The sequence below is a fragment of the Leishmania panamensis genome, assembly GCF_000755165.1.
Source record: "Leishmania panamensis strain MHOM/PA/94/PSC-1 chromosome 10 sequence".
Taxonomy (NCBI): domain Eukaryota; phylum Euglenozoa; class Kinetoplastea; order Trypanosomatida; family Trypanosomatidae; genus Leishmania; species Leishmania panamensis.
The window spans coordinates 115648-136460 of NC_025855.1; the positions used below are offsets into that span (position 1 = coordinate 115648).

The 20813-nt window shown below is 60.6% G+C and overlaps 4 protein-coding genes across 4 annotated transcripts, besides 1 other annotated feature; all 4 read left to right on the top strand.

Annotated features, from left to right (window-relative positions):
- Nucleotides 1-748: 748 nt before the first annotated feature.
- On the top strand, nt 749-3865 carry LPMP_100310 (protein transport protein Sec23, putative; the record flags this gene model as incomplete). The annotated part of the gene is made up of 1 exon (XM_010698451.1): nt 749-3865. One exon carries the CDS (start codon nt 749-751, stop codon nt 3863-3865), a length of 3117 nt encoding a protein of 1038 aa, XP_010696753.1.
- A 1661-nt stretch (nt 3866-5526) lies between these two features.
- Nucleotides 5527-11343, top strand: LPMP_100320 (hypothetical protein; the record flags this gene model as incomplete). Its single annotated transcript, XM_010698452.1, has 1 exon — nt 5527-11343. One exon carries the CDS (start codon nt 5527-5529, stop codon nt 11341-11343), a length of 5817 nt encoding a protein of 1938 aa, XP_010696754.1.
- Nucleotides 11344-14945: 3602 nt separating this feature from the next.
- Nucleotides 14946-16370, top strand: LPMP_100330 (hypothetical protein; the record flags this gene model as incomplete). The annotated part of the gene is made up of 1 exon (XM_010698453.1): nt 14946-16370. The coding sequence occupies one exon, from the start codon at nt 14946-14948 to the stop codon at nt 16368-16370; it is 1425 nt and encodes a 474-aa protein (XP_010696755.1).
- Nucleotides 16371-17056: 686 nt separating this feature from the next.
- Nucleotides 17057-19105, top strand: LPMP_100340 (folate/biopterin transporter, putative; the record flags this gene model as incomplete). The annotated part of the gene is made up of 1 exon (XM_010698454.1): nt 17057-19105. One exon carries the CDS (start codon nt 17057-17059, stop codon nt 19103-19105), a length of 2049 nt encoding a protein of 682 aa, XP_010696756.1.
- Nucleotides 19106-19501: 396 nt separating this feature from the next.
- Nucleotides 19502-19954: a repeat region.
- Nucleotides 19955-20813: the final 859 nt, after the last annotated feature.

Below are 20813 nucleotides of genomic sequence, written 5' to 3' on the forward strand. Positions count from 1 at the left end.
GCGTGTGCGTTTGAGCCCCGTCACCACCAACACCATCCATCTCCCTCCCACTCACCTGAAGAAACACACCTACGTCTCCCTCCACACACGCACACGCGGCTACAGACCACACACATACGCTCGCAGACAGACGCATACGCGCCACTACTGACTCACGCACATTTTCTCGTGTGCTCGGCTCCTCCTCCTCCTCCTTACACTCTGTTGTTGTTCTTCTTCTACGCAGCAGCCACCCTCTTGCTTTATCTGTGAGCTAACACGCTCACCACACACACACACACGCCTTTACCGTCTCCCCCAGCGCTCCGCAGTCCGTCCGGTGCGTCTCGCTCTCCCCCTTCCCACCGCTTTGGTGAAGCCGACGTTTACTCTTCCCGCCCCCCTCCCCTCCCCTCCCCCCTCGCCCGTCCCGCTTCTCTGCCGCCGCAATCGAATGTGGGTGGCCCTCATTTTTGTCTCCCGACACCGTCTCTCCCCTCTCTCCGACGCGAGTCGCCACCGCACTACGCTGGGTGCTTGCGTTGCTGCTGTGTAGGTGTGCCTGCAGCGCAAGACGCCAGCCGTCACGGGTGCGCATCGACAGCCACCATACGTCAGTCACATCCGTACAACATTGCACCCTTGTGCTTGAGCAGGCACGCGCACACGCAGGGAGACACAGCCACACTACTGGGTTGCCTCTTACAGGGAGAAAGTAGAGTGGCCACAGAAACTGAACTGTGAAGCTAGTGGCCAAACAGCGCACACCATGAACCAGGAATACAACACCTACTATGGACAGGTCGCCCCGCAAGGAGGTGCGTACGGCGGCAGTACGAACTACTACAGCGGTGCCAATGCGGCCACGGCTCCCGCTGGAGGGGTCGGCGGCGGATACGGAAGGAACGCTGCACAGGCTCAGCCTCAAGAGCTACAGCCACAGCAGGCTGGCGTCTACGGTGTCGCACAGGCGACGTCGGTCGGTTCGTGGGGCAACACCTATCAGGGCCTCAACGAGTACAATAGTGGTGTTGCCACCACTGCATCGACATCGCTGCAGGGCTACTACGGAGGCGGTCCAGCAAGCACAGTCGCCAGCAGTTTCCAAGCCAGGTACGATGGCTACGCGCAAGGGGACACGGCAGCCGCCCGAAGCAGTGGCAGTGCTGTCGCTGGCGTGAACAACGGAGTCAACACCGGTGTGATGCCCATGAGTGCCTACAGCCCTCAGCCAACGCAGTTAGCGCAGCAGCCGTACCACCCACAGCAGCAGCAGCAGCAACCTCAAGGAGGGTACTACGGCAATGCCAACGCGTATCAGGTGAACAGCGCACCGGGGCCTGCTGCTGCTGGGGCACCGGCGCCGGCGGCCCTCAACGCCACAGACGAGAACGGGCTGCGGTGGACCTGGTCGTGCTACCCGACGACGTCGAAGACGAAGGCAAAGGCGAAGGAAACCCCCTCCGCGGCGACGCTGGCAATGCCGGAGATGGTGATTCCGATGAGCTGCATGTACACACCGCTGTACCCCATTGAGCCCAGTCATCTCGTGCTTGGCGCAGCTATTGACGAGCTGTGCTGTACGAACTGCGGCGCCTTTTTCAGCCTGCACAGTCAGCGCGAAATGGGAAAGTATTGGGTGTGTTTGTCCTGCAAGCGCCGCAACTCGTTCCAGAACAACACCGCTGTCACGGAGCAGCACCCGGCGCTGATGTACGAGACGGTTGAGTTTGTGCTCGCGGACCCGCAGACGCAGGGGGTGGTGTCGCCTCAGCTGCAGCCAGCGCCGGCTTTCATCTTTGTGGTCGACATGTGCATCCCATCGGGCGAGATGGCGTCGCTGCGCACGAGCCTACTGGAGTCGCTGCAGCACCTTCCGCGTGATGCCCTCGTAGGTCTTATCTCCTTTGGCGCCACCGTCTCCGTGTGGGAGCTTGGTACAAAATTTGGTGTGGCTCTCCGCAAGTGTTATCTCCTGCGCGGCAGCACGGCTAATACGGCTGATTCGCTCAAGAGTATGCTTCAGGTCTCGGAGAGTCACCCCGTATGGGGTCGGCTTCTGGCGCCGCTTTGCGATGTGGAGGCGGTGCTCACCCTGCTGATCAAGGAGCTGGAGGAGGAGGACGCCGCCGTGCCGTCATCCAAGCGGCCGCTGCGAGCCACCTCGACGGCAGTGGAGGCGGCTACATATCTGATGGAGGCCCTCGCCCCACCGCAGGGGACAGCACAGCAACAGTACGCATTATACAACAGGGGCGTCAGGGGCGCTGCAGCGGCCGAAAAGAGCCTAAAAATGGGCAAAATTCTTCTCTTCACAGGAGGCCCGTGCACGCGCGGCCCCGGCGCCGTGGTCAGTACCGACAAGGCGGACATGATGCGCTTCCATCGTGACATCATCGAGGACGAGACGCCCTACTACGACGCGGCCTTCAGCTTCTACAACGCGCTCGAGCCGCGGCTGATAGCCGTGAATACATGCCTGGACGTCTTTGCCCAGTCCCTGGACCAAGTTGGTGTCATGGAGATGCGCCGGTGCATTGACAACACCGGCGGCACTCTCATCGTCGAAGATGAAACGACAGACATCATGTTCCTGGAGTCGCTAAAGCGTTACTGGCAGCGCTGCGACTTACGGGCCGGGACGGTGCAGGGTGAAGCAGTAGCGCAGGAAGGCACGCCCTCCTCCTGTGTAAGCGGAGGCTACAGTCCTCACTGCGGGTTTGCGGTGCACATGGAGGTGAACACATCCGTCGGCACGCTGCCGCGCGGTGCGCTCGGCCCGTGCAACGTGGATGTAGAGGCGAACAAGCGCGGGCCTACGCGGCTAACCTCACCACTGGAAGTCGGCGCTGGTGGCACGACGCGCTGGTGCGTCAGCTACCTGGACAAGGGCATGACGCTATCCTTCTTGTTTGATACCGCCACCGCCAACAGCCAGCAGTGCGGCATGGAGAGCGCGCATGAGAAGCGCTTCATCCAGTTTGTCACGCGCTACATCACGCCGCGCGGTGAGCAGCGGGTGCGTGTGACGAGCGTCGTGCAGCCCACCACCCCGCCAACAGCGCCGCCGGACTACTACACAAAGGCCGGCGCCTTTGACCAGACGTGTGCGGCGACGATCGTGGCGCGCATGGCGGTGAGCATATTAGAGAAGCACCCCGGCAAATGGGACGACGCAAAGCGGTGGCTGGACACATTGTTGGTGCGCTTCGTGCGGCGCTACTCCACCTTCTCCCCTGGGCAGCCGAACACGCTGCGCCTCGACCCGTGCCTTTCCCTCTTCCCATCCTTCATGTACAACCTGCGGCGTTCCGAGTACTTCATGGTACTCAACATCTCACCTGATGAGACGACGTTCAAGCGCCATTGGCTGCTGCGGGAGTCTGTGGACAACTGCGTTCTCATGATTCAGCCAACGCTGGACTCTTACGACATCGAGAAGCCGTTCGCCACGCCCATGCAGCTCGACAGCAGCAGCCTGCGCCATGATAACATTGTGCTGATGGACGCCTACTTCAACGTCCATATCATGTGGGGAAGCATCATCTACCAGTGGATTGAGGCAGCCTACCACGAAAACCCGGAGTACGTCAACTTTGCCGAGCTGCTGGAGTCAGCAGAGCGGGATGCACAGGCCATCTTATCGAACCGCTACCCGTACCCGCGCTTCTCACGCACGGACGCCGACGGCTCCGAGGCACGCCACGTCAAGACACGTGTGAACCCGGCCACCAACTACCACAACTCAGACATGCAGTACGGCGCCGGAGTCAACGGAGCGGTGGATCAAGCCGATGTCATCTATACGGATGATGCGTCTATCTTGGCGTTCATGACATCGCTCAAGAAGGCAGTAGTGACCATCGGCGAGAAGGCAGAAGATTAGCGCGCAGCTGCTTCCCTATCCCCATCGGTATGTCCTCTGCTCCCTCCCTTCATTTCACCCTGGTGTCTGTCCCCTTACGGTGTGTCTCGCGCTCTCTGTCTCTGTCGCTGTGTGTCCATCCGCCATGAACCCCCCTCCCCCTTGACAGGGCGGCTTGGGTGCGTATCCCCCTCTTCAGTTGTATTGACTGTGTCAGCTGCGCGCCCGCATGCGCCTCTGTTATGTTTTCCTTCTTTCGGCCGCCACTGTTGGCTGCGCACACGTCGTGTGTTGGACGCTTCGCGCCTCTTTTCCTTTTGCGGGCTCTCCTCACGCACGTGTGCGAGTGAGTGAGTGAGTATGCCCTATTGTCGACCTTGACGTCTTGTTATTCTCGTTGTCTGTTTCTGTTTTACGTCTGCCTATGCGTGTGTGTGCGTGTGTGTGTGTAGGCATGTCTGTCGATGCACGAGCCGGGCAGGCAGGCAGGCGAGGTGGGGGCACTATGGCGTGCCCGTTTGAGTGGGCGTGTGTTTTCTTCTGTTTCGCTTCGCACTTTGTGTTGCCTGGTGTCTACGGCTCTCCTCCCCCTCCCGGGCTCGCCGGTGCTACCGTCGCCTGTGTCAGTGTCGGTGTGTTCGCGTCAGTGTTTCAACTCCCTCCCCCCCCCCACACACACACACGCCTATGCGTCGCCACCACCTACAAACGAGCCCAAGTCAAATAAGAAAAGCAACGAAAGACGGTAGGGCGTACACGTCTCTGTGGGAGTGTGGGTGCACCGAGTGCACCAATCAGCCACAGACATGCATGAGCGTGTAAGGGTGGAGGGAAGCAGTACTCAAGAAAGCGCAGAGATGAAAAGCTTGGAGGCATAGAAAGGCAGCCATCATGAGCACATGAGCCCTCGCCACCCGGAGCGCCCCTAAGAGAACCTGAGTGGGGGTGTGGGTGGGTGTATGTGCGCATGTTCAGCGCTGAGCGACACCCCGGTGGACTTGCGACCGGTCACAAGCGCTGCGTGCACGATTCCTCCTCCGCACACACATTTCCTTTCGTGAAGCAGCAACAAGCGCATCAGCCACGCGCCTCTACGACTGAGTCCTCCCATCACTTCGCCGCTCTTCTTTCTTTCGTCCTTCTCTGTTCTCCGACTCGCCGCCTCCACCCCCCCCTTCCCCATTGTCCGCTCTCCGGACGCGCTATAATGACTGACCATTGTAGGAATTGTGCTCACAAAGGCCTGGCTTTCACGCCCTCTACCTCGCTTTCCCTCTCTTGCCACATCCATCCGCGTACTTGTGCTCCATCACCACCAACTTATACGTGTACTCGAACCCACTTCGAGAGGAGGAAAGGGAAGCAGCGTAAACCACGTGACGCACACCTCCAGCAGCAGCAGCAACGGCAACTTATCGGTCTCTCTACACCACCTCCAAGACGAAAAGGGGAAGAAAAGCGCAAAGCAGTCATCACATGTGATACCTTCACAACTGCTCCCCCTTCACCCACGTCGTCCCCTCCCCTCTTTCGGGTACGGCCCCTTACCTACAAGCTTGCAGACACCCGGTAAGGCAGGCTTACACCTACATCCTCTTTGCTGTTGCTTTGTTTTCTCTGTGTGTCGTGCTTGGCCACTTTTGATTGTGCTTTTCGCTTGCGTTTACACCCTGATCAGCGCAATGTCCATCAGCAGCTCCGTCACCTACGCACTCCTGTGCGTGTACTACGCCTGCCGTACCGTGCTTCTCTTCATGGTGGAGACAGTCTTGTTCCTGCCCACGTACTACCTTGTGGAACGGCACGATACACCGAGCGCGTGGCTGGGACGGCGCGGAGAGGCGCAGGTGCAGCCAGTGCTGTCAACCGCATACCAATACCAGAAGGCGGAAGAGTGGGACGCGTCAATCTACAGCAACACCGCGGACATCGTGACGGTGGGTGCGCGCGCAACACCGCTGGAAAGCAGTACGCGAGAAATGGAAGACAGCCGCTGCATCCTCTCGCGCAAAGCTGTGAGCCGCATTCGGTCTCTTCACACAGCAAACGAATGTACGTCGCGGTGGTGTCCGCAGGTGCCGCGCACTGCTAACCCGTCCTCCGTCACGTACCCGACTGGTACGCCACAGCAGCGTCCACAGCAACAGCGCTGGCAACTGTTCCCCAGGTTGTATAGTCACCCGCCACCGGGCATTCCGCAAAGCAGGTACGATGGAGGTGATGGTGATGACGATATGAACGACTCCGCGGGGTCGTGTTCGAGCTACACGTTGGCCAACACGCCACTCGCAGCTACCCTGCAGCCCCCCCTCTCTATGGCCATCGCAGAGGCTTCTGGGTGGCATGACTGCAGCTCAGGGGGCGAAATGGTGCCGATCAGCCTCCTGAGCAGCCCCATGCAGCGCTCTCAGTTCCCTCGGGGGAAGCGTCACTACAGCGGTGTCCTCGATGAAGAGGACACTGCGTACGCCAGCTTCAACGGGCGACTCGGCTCCCTTGTACGCGATGTCGTGGATGGCGAATATCAGCAGCCGTACGTCACGAACGCATTCTTCGATGGTCTGGCTGTAAAAGTATTGCCCTCAGCTCAGCAGCAGGAGCAACAGCACCTTTCAGCTGCGCTGCGCAAGCGGGTTGACAACACCGAGGCAGACCTCTCAGCTCGGTGGGGCCACCGACAGTCTCGAGCTGCTTCACGAAGAGCCGCTGCTCGGACCGCGTCCACATCGATATCGGCCGCTACTGCTCGAGAGCGCCTGTGTGCAATGGTGCCGGGGTGGTGCACTGTCGTCTTCCACTCTCCAACACAACGATCAGCTACTCGCGGAAGTCCGGTGGAGGAGGCATCATCGACTTTTCGTGGTCAGTACGGCTTTCTACCACCCTGGTACGCAGTTCACGCCCGCGCGCAGTTACTATTGGCACTTGCAGACCCGCTGCTGCGCATTGCGGCGGAGCTGCTGTGCTGCCGAGGTTGGGGAATGCGGACGCTGTCGTCTGTGGCGCCCTCGGAGAGAATCAGTGAGCTGAGTAGCCTCGCCACATGGTGGGATGCCGGCGCTTTTCTTCTTCGGCCACTCCTCCTGTGCTTTCGCGCACTGCGTTGCCTTTTCTACGCGACTGTGGGCCGACTTGATGCGGCAGTATCGCCCCACTACTCGACGCGTAGGAGCGCATCGCCGACCTCGCTCAACGCCGCTGCCACCAGCAGCGGCGTACATCCATTCTACCGTCTCGAAGGTGCTGTGCAAACTCGTATTGATCGCTATATCGCCGACACGCACCGCACCTTCGAGCCACTGCACACCCATGCGGCTGCGACGACGACGGTACCGTCTATGTCGGTGACGACCCACGCTGGAAGCAGCATCACACCCGCAGACCACGGCCTTTCACAGTCGACAACAGTAAGTGCGAAGGCTGTTGGAGCGGCACAGACCCCGACTCAGGGAGCAACCTTGCCTCCTCCCCTGTCCTCTATTTCGACATCTGCCCCGGTCTGCCGGCAGTCGGTGGGTGTGTACTGGCTGCATGGCCGCCGGCCGCCTACCTGGACCGCTGCTTCAGCTGAGGATCTGTCGACCATGTCGACACCGCAGCCACCCTCTCCTGCTCCGGTGGTGGTGCTGCTGCTCTGCCCTTCTCTCCTGCAAGGAAACGGGTTGTGCCAGCACACCGTAACGCGCCTCAGTCACTTGTGTCAGCTGCTGACCCTTGCTGGTGTGTGGCAGGATTCCTTCGCCACAGATGATGCAGCTGCACCTAACGGAGAGGCAGAGGCCGACCGAGCCGGTTTGCCCACTCTGCGTGGCACAGCGATCACAAAGATGACACAGGCGCACGATGAATCAACGGATAGCGCTGATGCCCTGCAAAGCTCCGCGCCAGGTACAGAGAAAAAGCCGGGCAACCTTGTGCTCTCTACTACCAACAGCAGCTACAGCGGAAGCAGTGATAGCAGTGGGGCTGAGGTCAATCACCAACCGCCGCTGCAGGTAACCCTGTCATCACCGCCATTGGCCACACGCCCTGTCACTAGGCCCGCCGCGCAGTGGTACGCAGCTGTGCCTGTTGTGGAGCTTCGGGTGTCTGCGACGTCACCGGAGCGCGCCGACGACGTATCAATGCCTCCGCTGACGCTGAAGGACTTGCGACACATTGTTGAGCGACTGCGAGGCAACCTGGAGTCGTGCCTACCGCCGCCAACGAAATACTCAAAGACCCCCGCGTCTACCAAAGCGGGTCGTGCGACTCGCCGTGATTTGTTTGATCCGTCGCCGGCGGAAGGCGCAGCCCCTAAGGTGCAAGCTACCACACATAATCCACGACGCGCGGTGTACATTGTGGCGGTTGGCTGGTCGGAAGCGGCGAGCCCTCTTTTGGAGTTGGCCATCACACAGCAGCAGCAGCAGCACCAGCAGCAGTCATCAACAAACAGTGGCGGCAGCACCGAAGACGAGAATGAGGACAGCTGTGGTGCGCAGACACCGGCGCGCCTTGACGGTGTTGTCTGCATCTCGCACACGCTTTCATCCGCCTTTCAGCTTCTCCCTCAGCAGCATGCAGAAGCGATGGCGCTTAAGCAACACTCGCAGACTAGACCATTACCAGCACGGGCAGCTTGGCGTGCGTCGCATCAGAGCGCCAGCACCGTTGGAAGCAGTAGCACCTTGAGCGCAATAGCGGGCCCTGCCAGCTCGGCCTCATCAGTGACGGCGAGGCTGCACGCTGCGCCGCACATGCCGCGCATCCTCTCGAGCCTCACCACTGGGCCGGCGCGACTGCTTGTCATGCTGACACGGATGCAGCTCATCGCTGACGCCCTGCTCGCCCACCGGCAGCATCAAGAGCAGTGGCAGGGAGGCGGTATGGCTGTGGTGGGGAATGGGGCGATTCCCGGATCCGTGGGAGCGCGCCATTGCGCAGAGGCGCACGCTGACACGCCGCCGTCGCAGGCGGGTCCAGCGTCGGCACCTGCCCTCTCCTTATACCGCATTCTCCACATTTTTCGCGAGGTTCGCGAGGAAGTAAACCGGGCACAGCGCGGCCTGGACAGAGCCACCATCGTGTGGACCCACCAGCAACAACATTTGCAGGCCCGTTTGGCGCAACGAAGCGCCGGCCTCGCTCGTATCCCCTTCCCGAGCGCTGGCAACTTCTCTGCCCTAACGTCAAGGATCATGGACAACGATATCGACTCAAGGGTCACTCGTGCGGCATCGGAAGGACAGCACTCGCTGCCGATGCACAGGCAGCCGCCCCCACTGCCACCTTCATCCACCTCCGCTGGTGCATCTTCCCCATCGGCCCCCACGGCAACTCCACAACCGCAACACACCCTTAGTCCAACGCCATTCTCTAAATTCGGCCGCACCACCTCACCACTGGTATCGCTCGCCTCGATAGCTCTGGCGGCATCGTCAAGCGATGTGGCAGCTGGGACCGCGTCTGAGGGCTCCACTGCGCGCGGAGGTATTCGGTACGATGCTGTTGGGAACGCCAATGTACTCACTCCACCAGCCTTCAGCTCTACTGGCGGTGGCGGTAGTGTGCCGTCGTTGCTCAGTGTCGACCAAGATACACCGCAGACTCATGACGAGCAGCATTCACTTTCTCGGCATCATCACTTCAGCCATACATTGCCGCTGATCATGCGCCAAGATTTCTCGCAGGAGCCATCGGTACTGTGGGGCCTGCCCCGCCTCGAGACTGTTACAGACTGGGAAGAGCTGGCGAAGTCACCAATAATGGCGGAGGTCCAGCAGCAGCAGCGCCTTGAGGCGGCTAACACGACGGCGAATGACCTGCTCCCGCCACCCTCCGTCGACCCCCCGACGCTGCTCAGTTGTGGTGCGATGCGGGTGACACCGACGTCCGCGATCGGCAGCGGCGCCGGTGGTGGGGGCCGGCGCCGCTTCCTATCGAAGCCAGAGGTGGGAAGGGAGGCGGAGAGACCCGCAGCAAGCGGTTCCCTTGTCACACCATCCTCCTTCTCCGACAACCCGCTGCGCTGTGCCTGCTCGTACATGTCTACCGAGGACGTGATTGCCTCCTGTACACTACAGGTGGTATCCCCGACAGCTCGGCAGGCAGCTCGCCTGCCTGTAAGCGCGGCTGCAGGGGCAGCACCAACAGCAGCCACAGATGAGGAGCGCAGCGTCCTCGTTGGCGTGCCTTCGATGGGGTCGAGTATGTCGCATACCGCAGTGAGAAATCACCACGATTCCGCCGACAGAGAGCACGCGGCGCCGTCCCTCGCGCAGGGGAAGGCGGTCATTGAGGCGAGCTACAACTTGGAGGCGACGCTGCCGCCATCAGCAGACACCCTAGCAGCACAGAGCACCGCTGCCAAAGCGCCGTCGCCCTCTGTGCGGACTGCCACCTCACACGGCGGCAACACCAGCAGCTTGGGTATGGGGGGAACAGAAGGTAAACGTGGCAACACCGCCTCTTCTAGTGCGGGGCCTAGTTCGCGGGAAGGAGTGTTGCATGCGCCCACTAGGTCAGCGAGGTCGCTGGTGTCACACTACGGCCCACCATGCAACTCTCCGCCGCCGCAGCAGCCGCAGCAGCAGCAGCAGCAGCAGCCCATACCATACCCGCCTCCTTCGCGGGCACTGGCGCTCTCCTCGCAGGCGGCGGCGTTAGTGGAGCTGCGAGTGCGCTCTGCTCAGCATGCAGCCCTCATTCAGCGCATTCGCGTTCCCACGCTGCTCGTGCACGCTCGAGATGACCCAGTCGCCCCGACGTCGTCGCTGCCCTTTTCACTGCTGCAGGCGAACCCGTGGATAACGACAGTGCTGACGCGACGAGGCAGCCACGCTGTCTTCATGGAGAGTGCCTCTGATGTGTGGCGGCGGCCACGGCTGGTGGTGACCGAGCGACTATGCCCAGCAGACACGACGTTGCCTGCCTCTGCCACGGGAATGATGGAGGATATGGTGTACTGGCCCAGCGGTGGCCTCATCAATCTGGGCAGGGTTCCTGGCCCGAGAGGTCTGCCTTCCTGGGATCCGCTGTCGGCCTCTGCGGCTTCACAGTGGGGCGCCGCCTCGCTTCCCTCGGCGGCGACCAGGAGCCCCCAGCCACCCGCCCCGATGCCCGCCGCACGTCTGCAAGGGCCGCCCCCTTTTCCAGAAGATGCAAAGACGAAACACCTGCGCGGCAGTGGTACCAGTAGCTCTAGCACCAGCATCAGCAACTCGTGCAGCACCGATGACTTTGCCGACGACGATGATACTGGTGCTGGTGCCCTTGTTGAGTGGCTCCCTGTGAAAGACGTGAATGCTGGTGTTCAGCAACAACAGAGCAACAAGCGGCAGTGCACGGCACCGCCAAGTCGCTCGCACCAGCAGCAACGTGTAGCCGCTGCCGCTGTCTCACAGTGGCAGGTGCGCATCGAAGGCACCACTTGGCTAGAGCGGTGTATTTGCGAGTACGTGGAGAAGGTTGTTCTGTGCCCGCCGGCGCCCCCCCTCTCCCCTCCCCCGATCAGCTGACGCGCGCACAAGACGGGCGCTCAAAGCCCTGCTGTGGTAGTGAGTCAGCGGGTGTGGGGAGATGAGGGGAAGAGATGGACCGAGACCTTTCCGCGGCACACCTCTCCTCCCGCTTTGGTAAAAAATATTTTCTCTCCCTCGGGTGCGTGTCTCTCACTCTTGAGCAAGCTGAAAGCATCGCATGCAACGATGCGCGTACGATGAGCCCCCGCGTCATGCTTCACGGATGACGTCCCAATTTACGCCTCTAGGCTGTGCGTGTGTCTCTGTGTGGGCATGAGACTAGAGGTGAAAGGGCCCGGAGGAGCTGTAGTACGCACCGACCTCTCCGTCCTCCCCTTCACCTCTTCGGCATCCCTGTCACTCCACTTTCCTCACATTAACACTCACCGCATCGTGACCGTTAACTCCTTCGCGCCCTCTTCTCTCCTCCTTCTGTGGCACTCTGACATTACTTCGTTGTGGGCCAGCGCCTCCCCCTCCCCACTCGCTTCTCGTACATGTTCACCACACGGAGATTCATCTCGGAAGCCCACCAGCGTCGCTCATTTTCCCCACAGAGCCCGTCTGCTCAGGGTGAAGAAGACGCGCGTGCCTTTTTCTCTTTCGTATCGGTGAGACGGAGGCGCGGCACTCCTCGCTAAACGGAAATAGAGGGTGTCGCGGAACTGCCCCTGCTATTCATGGCCCCTGCAGTGCCCCTGTGTGGCGACGACTGCACCTTGGGCACCTAAGCCCCAGCGACCGCGCTGCTCTTCGGTGCTCAGACACTCGCCTCAGAGCCGCGCTCATCGCCCTCCTCCGTCAGTGAACTGGGAGACTTCGATTCCGTTGGGTATGAAGAAACAGGATGCAGGACAGAGGGTGGTCGGCGTACACGGGCCAGTCGCCGTGCAGGCTTGCGCGCTGACAACAAGAATGATGACGAGAGGGGCTGCTGTGTTTCCATTAATGGCAGCAGCACTCGCCGCAGCAGTGATCAGTGCTGCGGTGACACGGATAAAATCCTCACATCCCTCGCGACTATCAGCGCCCTGAGTTGTTCGCGGAGCCCCGACCACCGGTCCCGGTTTAGTCAGCGGCTTCCACTCAGACAACGGGTTCAGTTTTCTCCTGACCGCCATGTGCCATAATTCTGGCGTACGATCGCTCTCTCTTGCACCGATGACCGTGGCCGGTAGTGACGCAAGTAGGTCGTTACTGCCGGGACCTTCGCGCTCATAGCCAACCATCCCCCCCTCCCCTCCCCAGCTTTGCACCCTCGTAAGCATTCCGCTTTCTCGGGGACAACCTCGACTTGGCGCGGTAGTTGAGATTGCTGATGGAGCAACTCCACAGCTGTCAGCCATCTGCTCGCCTGGCTGTGCCGCAGGAGTAAAACACCTCCAGTGTCCACCAAACTGCTCTGCTGCGCCGCATGCGTGTACGGAGGGGAAAGGGAGTGTCTACCTTTGGGTAACACCAAAATCCGTGCAGGGCAAGGAGCAGGGCCGCTACCGCGCGCTCTCTCTCTCTCTCTTTCTCGAATGCGTTGGCACTCTTACTGCTGTACGTAAGCACGTGTGAAGCACTAAACAATGGCGCACCGGCGCCGCTCTCGGAGGGGTGTCAAGTCACCAGCGACCTCTTGATCCGTCTGGTGAACTACGCCCCACATCCCCTCTTCTACGCGTACTTCGTGGTGCTCGTTTCGGAGCGTTTTCAGGCGTCCTCGAGCTTCCTTCCGGCGGCCCTGCCCTGCGCTGCTCACAAAGTTGGTGGCCTGATGTTTAGTGCCAGCTCGCGCTGCTGCGGCAGCCGCCAGCCGCTACTGCTGGGCCCTATTCGCTGCCGTCGCAATCTATGCCGACGCCGACGCGGCCTCTTCAGCAGCTGCTGCATCACCATGGGGCTCTGTGGGAAAGGGCTGCGAAGGACGTGTAACTTTCCTCACAACGAGGGAGAAAGCAGAGAACCCTCGCGTGCACATTCGGATGCGGCTGAGCCCGAGGCGCAGAGGGTGGCTGCTATCAACGCATCACATCACCACCATGGCCACCGCACAGCCCTCGTGGAGCACTTGTGCAGACCCCTTCAGATCCCACAGCAGCAGCACGAGCACATAATCTGTGGCGGATTAGCAAGCGATCGGTTGCGGAGGCAACGGAGAGAAGCGACCCCGGCTCGCAGCGAGGGCCGCTCTCGCGATTGTGGAGTCGTAGTGTTCGCCACGGAAGCCGTGGCTACCCACCTGGTGAGCTGGGCACTGACGCTCTCGACGACTCGCATGGGCATCAACGACACCGTGGCACTGAGGCTTGTGTCGTTTATGGATGGCCATCGGTAGGGGGCGTGGGCACGAAGCCACATCTGCGCCCACTCTCGGTAGAGCCGCCCCTCCCCTATGGCTGCTGCTGGGAGATGGGGGAGTGCCGTGAGCCGGTGCTCGTCTCGGTAACAGAGTGGCGTCTATCGTCCACCTGCCGTGGTGCCAGGCAGATGTGTCTCTTTTTTTGCCGGAGGAGGCGCGGACGCCGCTTGAGCACGGCGTGGCCACAGCGCACCTGGGACCAGCCTGGTGTGAAAGCACCGCTATGATCAATAGCATCACCCGCACGCAGAACCCAACGGTGCGCCCGCGGAGGTTGTGGTTAGGGGAGAGAATTCAGAGTGCACAGCAACGACTCGCACAGCCGACCACGAGGCTCGACTGCGGCTCTTTGCGAAGGTGGTGGCGAGGCTGTCGACAAAGGAAGCGGAGGGCAATGTGCCGACATGATTGTGCGTCATCACGCTTGTTTCTTCGGCACTGCTGGTGTCTTTCTCTCTCGCCTGCTTCGCTCCGTCTAGCCCAGCCCACACCCACTCTCGTTTGGGGTCTGCAAAGCTCGCCATTTCAGCATTCATCCGCCTGCGGTTCTTTTCTGGAATTGGGGAGCGGTGTGGTGTGGTGTGGTGGTGAGTGGGGAGGGGGCGGTGAGAGGGGAGGGAGGGAGACAGGCAGCCCCCAGCACGGCGTCCCCTCATCCCCAACTTCTGCCACCACAACAAAACCCGAAGAGCGGGAAGAAAATAAATAATCGGCGAGGGAGCCAACCGCACACCTCTGCCCACCCCCCACCCCTCACCAGCTGTCAGCTTATTGACCTGTTTACCTCCATCACTGCCTCGACGCAATTTAGTGGTGCAATACCGCTGCCTCGGCCACAGTCCGTGTCTCTCACATTTAGCTGAAGTAACTGCGTTGGCTTTTCTTCTACCTTTACCGACGTCAGGGCCAAGAGGTGACGCCCATGCATGTGTCGAAGTGCACCGCGTACATCGACAGAGGTCCCTCTACGCCACCTCACACGTGGGGGAGGGGGGGTTATCGCGTCTTCTGTTCAGCTATTTTGGGGGGTGATCTTTACTGTAGGCTTTGCTTGACTTCGTCGCCTGTTCCTTCACCCGCTCTCTTTCGGGCTTTTCTCATCCCACACAGACGAAGAGATCCCTCTAGCGGGCAAAAAACAACGCTAGACGTCTCTCGCACACATCCATTCCCCCCTCCGGCCTCCGCCCCTCTGTCTTTCTCTCCACTCTCCACCACGCGAGAAAGAGAACACAAATCCACAGGCAGCGAGATGCCGGCCGCCATCACAGTGCATCCTTTAGTACTTCTCAGCGTCGTGGATCACGTGACCCGGGTAGGCCTACAACACCAGCAACAGCTGCAGTCACAGAAACGGGGGAACACTCCTGATGTCGCCGCCGCCTCCCCTCCGGCCCCCGCTTTCCTGTCCACTGCAGGTTTGCTGATGGGGACCACGAAAGCGTCCGGTCCTTCTGACGCCAGCACATGCGGCGCTGATGGCAGCAGCCGAGTCCTCACTACGACGCTCTCCGCTTCCTTCGAGCTTCCGCTACGGCTGCAGCCGACTGACGGCGTGGCAGTGAATGTGGCGGCTTCTGGAGATGCTACCTTTCTTAAGCGCGTGCTCAGCGACGACACTGACTGGCAAGGGGTGCAGAAGCACCGCGAGCAGCTCAGCGCTGTGATGCCTGAGCTGGACGTGGTAGGATGCTACGTGGTGTGTGCCGGCTCACGGTGGACGAGCACGACGCACCGGAGAGGTGGCGATGACGGAGACGGCTTTCCGTTGTCGATTGAAAGTGCTGTCAAGAAGGCCAAGGGTGAGGCAATAGGGGATGTGGGTGGCATCGTGGCGATCGCAAACTGTGTCCAACAGCTGCTGCGCAGCACCGCACTGTTGCCTCCGACGGCTACGGGATTTGTTTTGCTGGTAGTATACGACAAGGAGGTGACGAGCGCTACCAGCGAAACGGGCACCGCTGCGCCCAGTCTGCAGCAGTCCCCCGTAGCGGTGCGGCTGCCCTTTGACTGTTTCTACGTCTCAGCCACCACCGTCAGCGACGCACTGTCATCGGAGGAAGTGGAGGTGGGCCCTGCGGATATAGAGTGGATCGCCTTGGCGAATGAAACTGTGATGCCACCCCGCCGCCAGGGCTCGACAACCATTTCGTCTGCAGCCCAGGCCCCCGCTGCGAGAGAGACAACAAACACGCGAACTCCATCGATGGCTTCGCCACAGAACTTTAGTGCCGCCGAGGAGCTCGTTGGCAGCCTTCGACTTGTCATGCGGCTGCTCGCCAAGATGACCGAATCGACGCTGAGCACAACGGCGACGGTGCCAGGCGACGTTGAGCTACTGAGAACTGTGGCGACGTGCCTGCGCAATGTGCCTGACAGCCGCCCATCTCCTTCGCCTGGCGACTCCACAGCCCCGTGTGCGCTACAGACAGTGGAAGTACTTAGCGCAGTACTAGCTCTTGAGGTGCAGTGCGCATTGCACATGCGTTCGCTGAGTAAAGCACAGCAGCAGCTGCTAAGCAGCAATCGCCCCGCCATGGAGGCTCTTCACTCCACGACTCGCTCGCCCAAGGCCGCCAATGCGCCGCCACCGGATGCAAAGGTAGGGCGGCCGACACACGGGCGCGACAAGCGCAGCGGCGTCCCCACAGCTGCCCTGGGACACGTACGAGAGTAGCGGAGGGTCCCGCATCGCTTCCTTTACCATCACCCCCCCCTTCTGTGTGTGTGTGCGGGTGGGCGGGTGGGTGTGTGTTCCGTCCTGGCCAGAAAACAAAAAAGGCACGTCAATGAAAAGTGCGCCGTTAACTCACCGCATCACCTGGCAGGGGCCTCCCTCCCCACACACACACACACATTCCCGCCAGCCTCCCGCCCCTGCCTCGCCCATCTTTGAGCGAAGGAAAGTCGGCAGGAGGGCGACAGAGGCCTTCAGGGACGGACGCTGCTCAGTTTTGTTTTGTTTTTTGTTTTGCTTTTCACGGCATTTTCCACCCCCACACAGGCATGCGCACCGTCTCTCAAGCCCCGCCTGGCATGTCACACTCATTTGGGGGGTGCGCAACTTGCGCGTAACTCCATGCTTAGTTCCTCTGTTTAGCCCCCTCCCCTCTGTCCTTCCGCCTCCTCCCCTGCACTCCCTTCGTTTTGAGAGCATCATACGCACACATGCACACCTACTTGCTGCCCGCTGAGATCTGAAGGTGCAGTACACACCATAAACAGCAGCAACACCCACAAGTACAAGCACAACTGACTAGGACGTTTCATGGGACTCGAGCTGTACCTTATCGGCTCTCCCTTATCTCTCTCTTTCCTCTTCCCCACCCAGAGCAACCCCCCACTGCCTCTTTAGAGCAATTCATGATGGCGAAAGCTCAGGCCCACGATGGCGACCTTAATGAAAAGAGGCGCTTCGACCACCACAAAAACGCTGGGGCCACGGCAGCTAAGAAGGCTGTTCACCCCGAGGCGGCGTCCCTGTTCGCCACGTGCTCGTGGCTGCGACGGGTGCCGATCTTTGGTGAGGCTGTCGAGGGCTACGGACCAAAGGTCATCGTCGCGCTCGGCGGGTGCTACCTCATGTGCAAGGGCATCGCAGATAGAGTCCTGACAGGCCAGACATACGCCATGATGATTGATCGCTACGGCATCGACGTTGCCCGCTATCAGCGCCTGTCTCCGATTTCGACGATGGGCTGGTCGATCAAGGCCTTCACCGCGATGCTCTGCGACGGCTTCGCCTTCCTCGGCTACACGAAGCGCTGGTACATGTTCGTGTCCTGCGTCGCCGGCGGTGCCTTCGCGCTGATCTACGGCCTCCTTCCGGCAAAAGAGTCGTCGGCCGATGTAGCAGCCGCCCTCATCTTCCTGTCGAGCTGGGGCAAGGCCAACGTGGACATCCTGTCGGAGGGCCACTACAGTCGCCTGATGCGCCAGAACCCGCAGCCCGGCCCGGCGATGGTGAGCTGGATTTGGTTCTGGATCATGACAGGCGCCCTGGTGGCAACCATCATGAACGGCCCACTGGCGGATGCCGGCAAGCCGCAGATCAGCATCTTCGTGTCCGCCGCCCTGCAGCTGGCCACCTGTGTGTTCTACGTGTTCAACTGGTACGGGGAGAAGAAGAACCGCGTGCTGCGCTCCGAGGACGCGCTGTACCTTCTGGAGGAGACGCGCCGGGAGCGTGCGCGCCTGGGCCTCGAGGCGGGGACCGACGGCCAGGCGGGTGCGGCCGCGAAGGGGAAGAGGAGCCCGCAGCACTCGCACTCGGATGAGGACGTGGACGCTGCCGTGCCGGGCGGCCTCCACGACAGCCGCGCGCTCGTGCAGGACGACTACTACGACGATGACAGCGAAGCGGTGGCCGACGGCGAGGCGTACTACGGCAAGCCGCCGGTGCCGTGCCTGCTCGGGCTGTTCGAGGTAAACACCGAGGTGATCTCCAAGAACTGGAGGATCTTCGTGTACAGCGCTGTCATGACGTGCGCCGTCATTGCGATGCTGTGCGCCAACATCCTGGCCGACACGCTGGGCCTGCTGATGGCGTGCGTTGTCGTGTCGACCATCTGCTGCTGCTCCTCCTTCTGGGCCCTGCCACTGGTGATTGCCAAGGCGAACGTCTTCGGCTACCTGCAGCAGGCTGTGTACATCAACATTGCGAGCCCGCTCATGGCCTTCTACCTGAACAGCTACCACTGCCCTGGCAACCTGCCCAACTTCAGCTACAGCTTCTACAACACCGTGGCCGGTGTGATCGGCAACGTGGCTGGTCTGGCTGGTGTGACAGCCTTCAACTACATCTTCTCGAAGCGCAGTTACCGCCTGACGTTCTGCGTGACTACGTTTGCGCAGGTCTTGGGTGGTACGACGGACATCATCATGGTGAAGCGCTGGAACCTGTACATCGGCATCCCGGACCACGCCATGTACATCTGGGGTGCGGCGGTGGTGAGCGAGGTCTGCTACATGCTTGGCTACATGCCGATGGTTGTGTTGGTGTCGCGCCTGTGCCCTCGCGGCTCGGAGAGCGTCGTGTACGCCCTGATGGCCGGCTTCGCGAGCCTCGGGCACTCTACCTCTGCATCCCTCGGCGCCATCCTCATGGAGTACGCTCTGCCTGTATTCAAGATGCAGGATGACGGCTCCAGGTGCAACTTTGACAACCTGCCGCTGCTGTTGTTCGTGTGTAATGTGTGTGCGCCTCCGCTTGTGCTACCTCTGTCTCTGCTGCTACCAAAGGGGCGCATCTGCGATGACATCGACATCGACAGCAAAGTGGTGCGTAAGAAGGTGGGCGAGGAGGTGATGGCTGGCGAAGCGGGAGAGCTTTCGTCTCCACTGCCCACCTCGGCTGAGTGTGCCAAGGCAACTGTGGCACAGGATGGCCATGTAAAGCGGATGGAAATCTAATGCTGATCATTAAAGTGTGTCAGCGGGTATAGGGATGACCAGCCAGCGGCACCCAAAGCGTGAACACGCTGTTCATTTGTGGGTTCATTTGTTGATCATCTCCTTTGCTGGTGACGCAGTCCAAAAGACGTCTGCAGGTCAGCACCCCAGACCCGCATGTCCGCTCAGATCTGCTCAGCTCGAGACACGACGCACTGGTCCCGACTCTCAGTCTTTGACCTGCGTGCTCACGAGTGGAGGTCCCATTTTTCAAGTCCTCTTCTTATCGGCGGCTCCGGTGAGAAGCTTCCGCCACGTGCCCCCTTCCCATTTCCGCTTTGCTCACTTTTGTCGTTTGAGCACCACTTCTTTTATGCTCTCAGTGATGGCGAAGACACCCTAGCGCGCGGCACCCCCGGGGGGTCCAGCGCACCCTCCCCCTCCCTGCCTGCCAATGCCGAACCACCTCGGGCGGTGCGAGAGTCAAGGGCCCACGGTGTAGCGAAGCCAGAACGACGCCTCGCCGCTGGTGTCGGCGGTGAGGTCGTGCATGGCGCCACGTGGAAGCGGCTCGCGGCAGTGAGCACGCTTGTGCCAGCGTGACTCGAACGCATCCCACCCGGCCCTTGCTGCCTGCTGGCGTGGGGCACCAGAGCCACCCCGAGGGGTGCACCACGTGGGCGTGGCAACCAGCATGCCGGGCACGGCGGCGAGGCGAGGGTGGGTCAAGCTCGGGCCAGGGGCCGTGCTCAGGCGGCTGGGTCTGCGCATTGCCGTAACGCGTGTCTGCGGCTGCTGTGCACCACGCGCTGGGCCTGTGTGAAGAGCAGGCCGGGGTGGAGGGTGGAGGGAGGGTGGCAGCGGATGGTCTCGTGGAAGAGGCAAACGAATCTGTATGCGCGTGAAAAGGGGGCATTTTTCTCTCCCCTAGCCGCTTAGCACGTCCTGCAGGCAGTGCGAAAGCGACACTGCAAGGCGCGCAGCCGGTCGATCGCCCTGCGCCTTCGCTGTCCGCCTTTCCGCCCCTGTCGTTCTCAGCCACTCATCGTGTGTGTGTTTCGTCGTTTCGCCTAGGCTTCTCGTTCGTACGTTCATCAGTGAGTGTGTGTGGTGTGTGTGTGTCTGCCGTGCCATGCTCTCCGTTCTACGCATCTTCTGTGATGGTGTGTTGTTGATGTGTATACCTTTTGTAGGCGACTCTCCTCTGCCATTGATGGCGGTCTCTTGAGTGCTCCCCCCCCACCTCCCCCCTCTCTCCGTCCTTTCCCTCCACTCCACTGAGACGATAACGTCCCATCCCCACCTCTTAAACGTCTCTCTTCTCCAACGCATTTATTGTTGAGCGAAAAGGAGAAGACGACTAACATGCATCTCTTTCTGCGTGTATATGCATATATATATATATATATACATGTGTGTGTGCGTGTGCGTGGGTGTGGGCGTCTGTGCTTGCATCACGTCGGATGGCGTTTAGCCTCGTTGATACCGCTCTGGTGACTCTCAAAGCCTGATTTCATCTCTCTCTCTCTTTCCATTGCCAAAACAGTCATAGAGCCGTGCAGCAACGCAAGTAAAAGGCCCTCTTCCACACCGCCTTTTTTTTCCTTTCTGGTGAAAGTTGATCATTCACCTTGCCCATAGCCTCTCTTCTCTCCACCTCGCCGTGGTAGCGTATGGAGCACATCTGTGGTGAAGTACGCCTCTTTCCTTCATCACTGCTCCTCCTCCT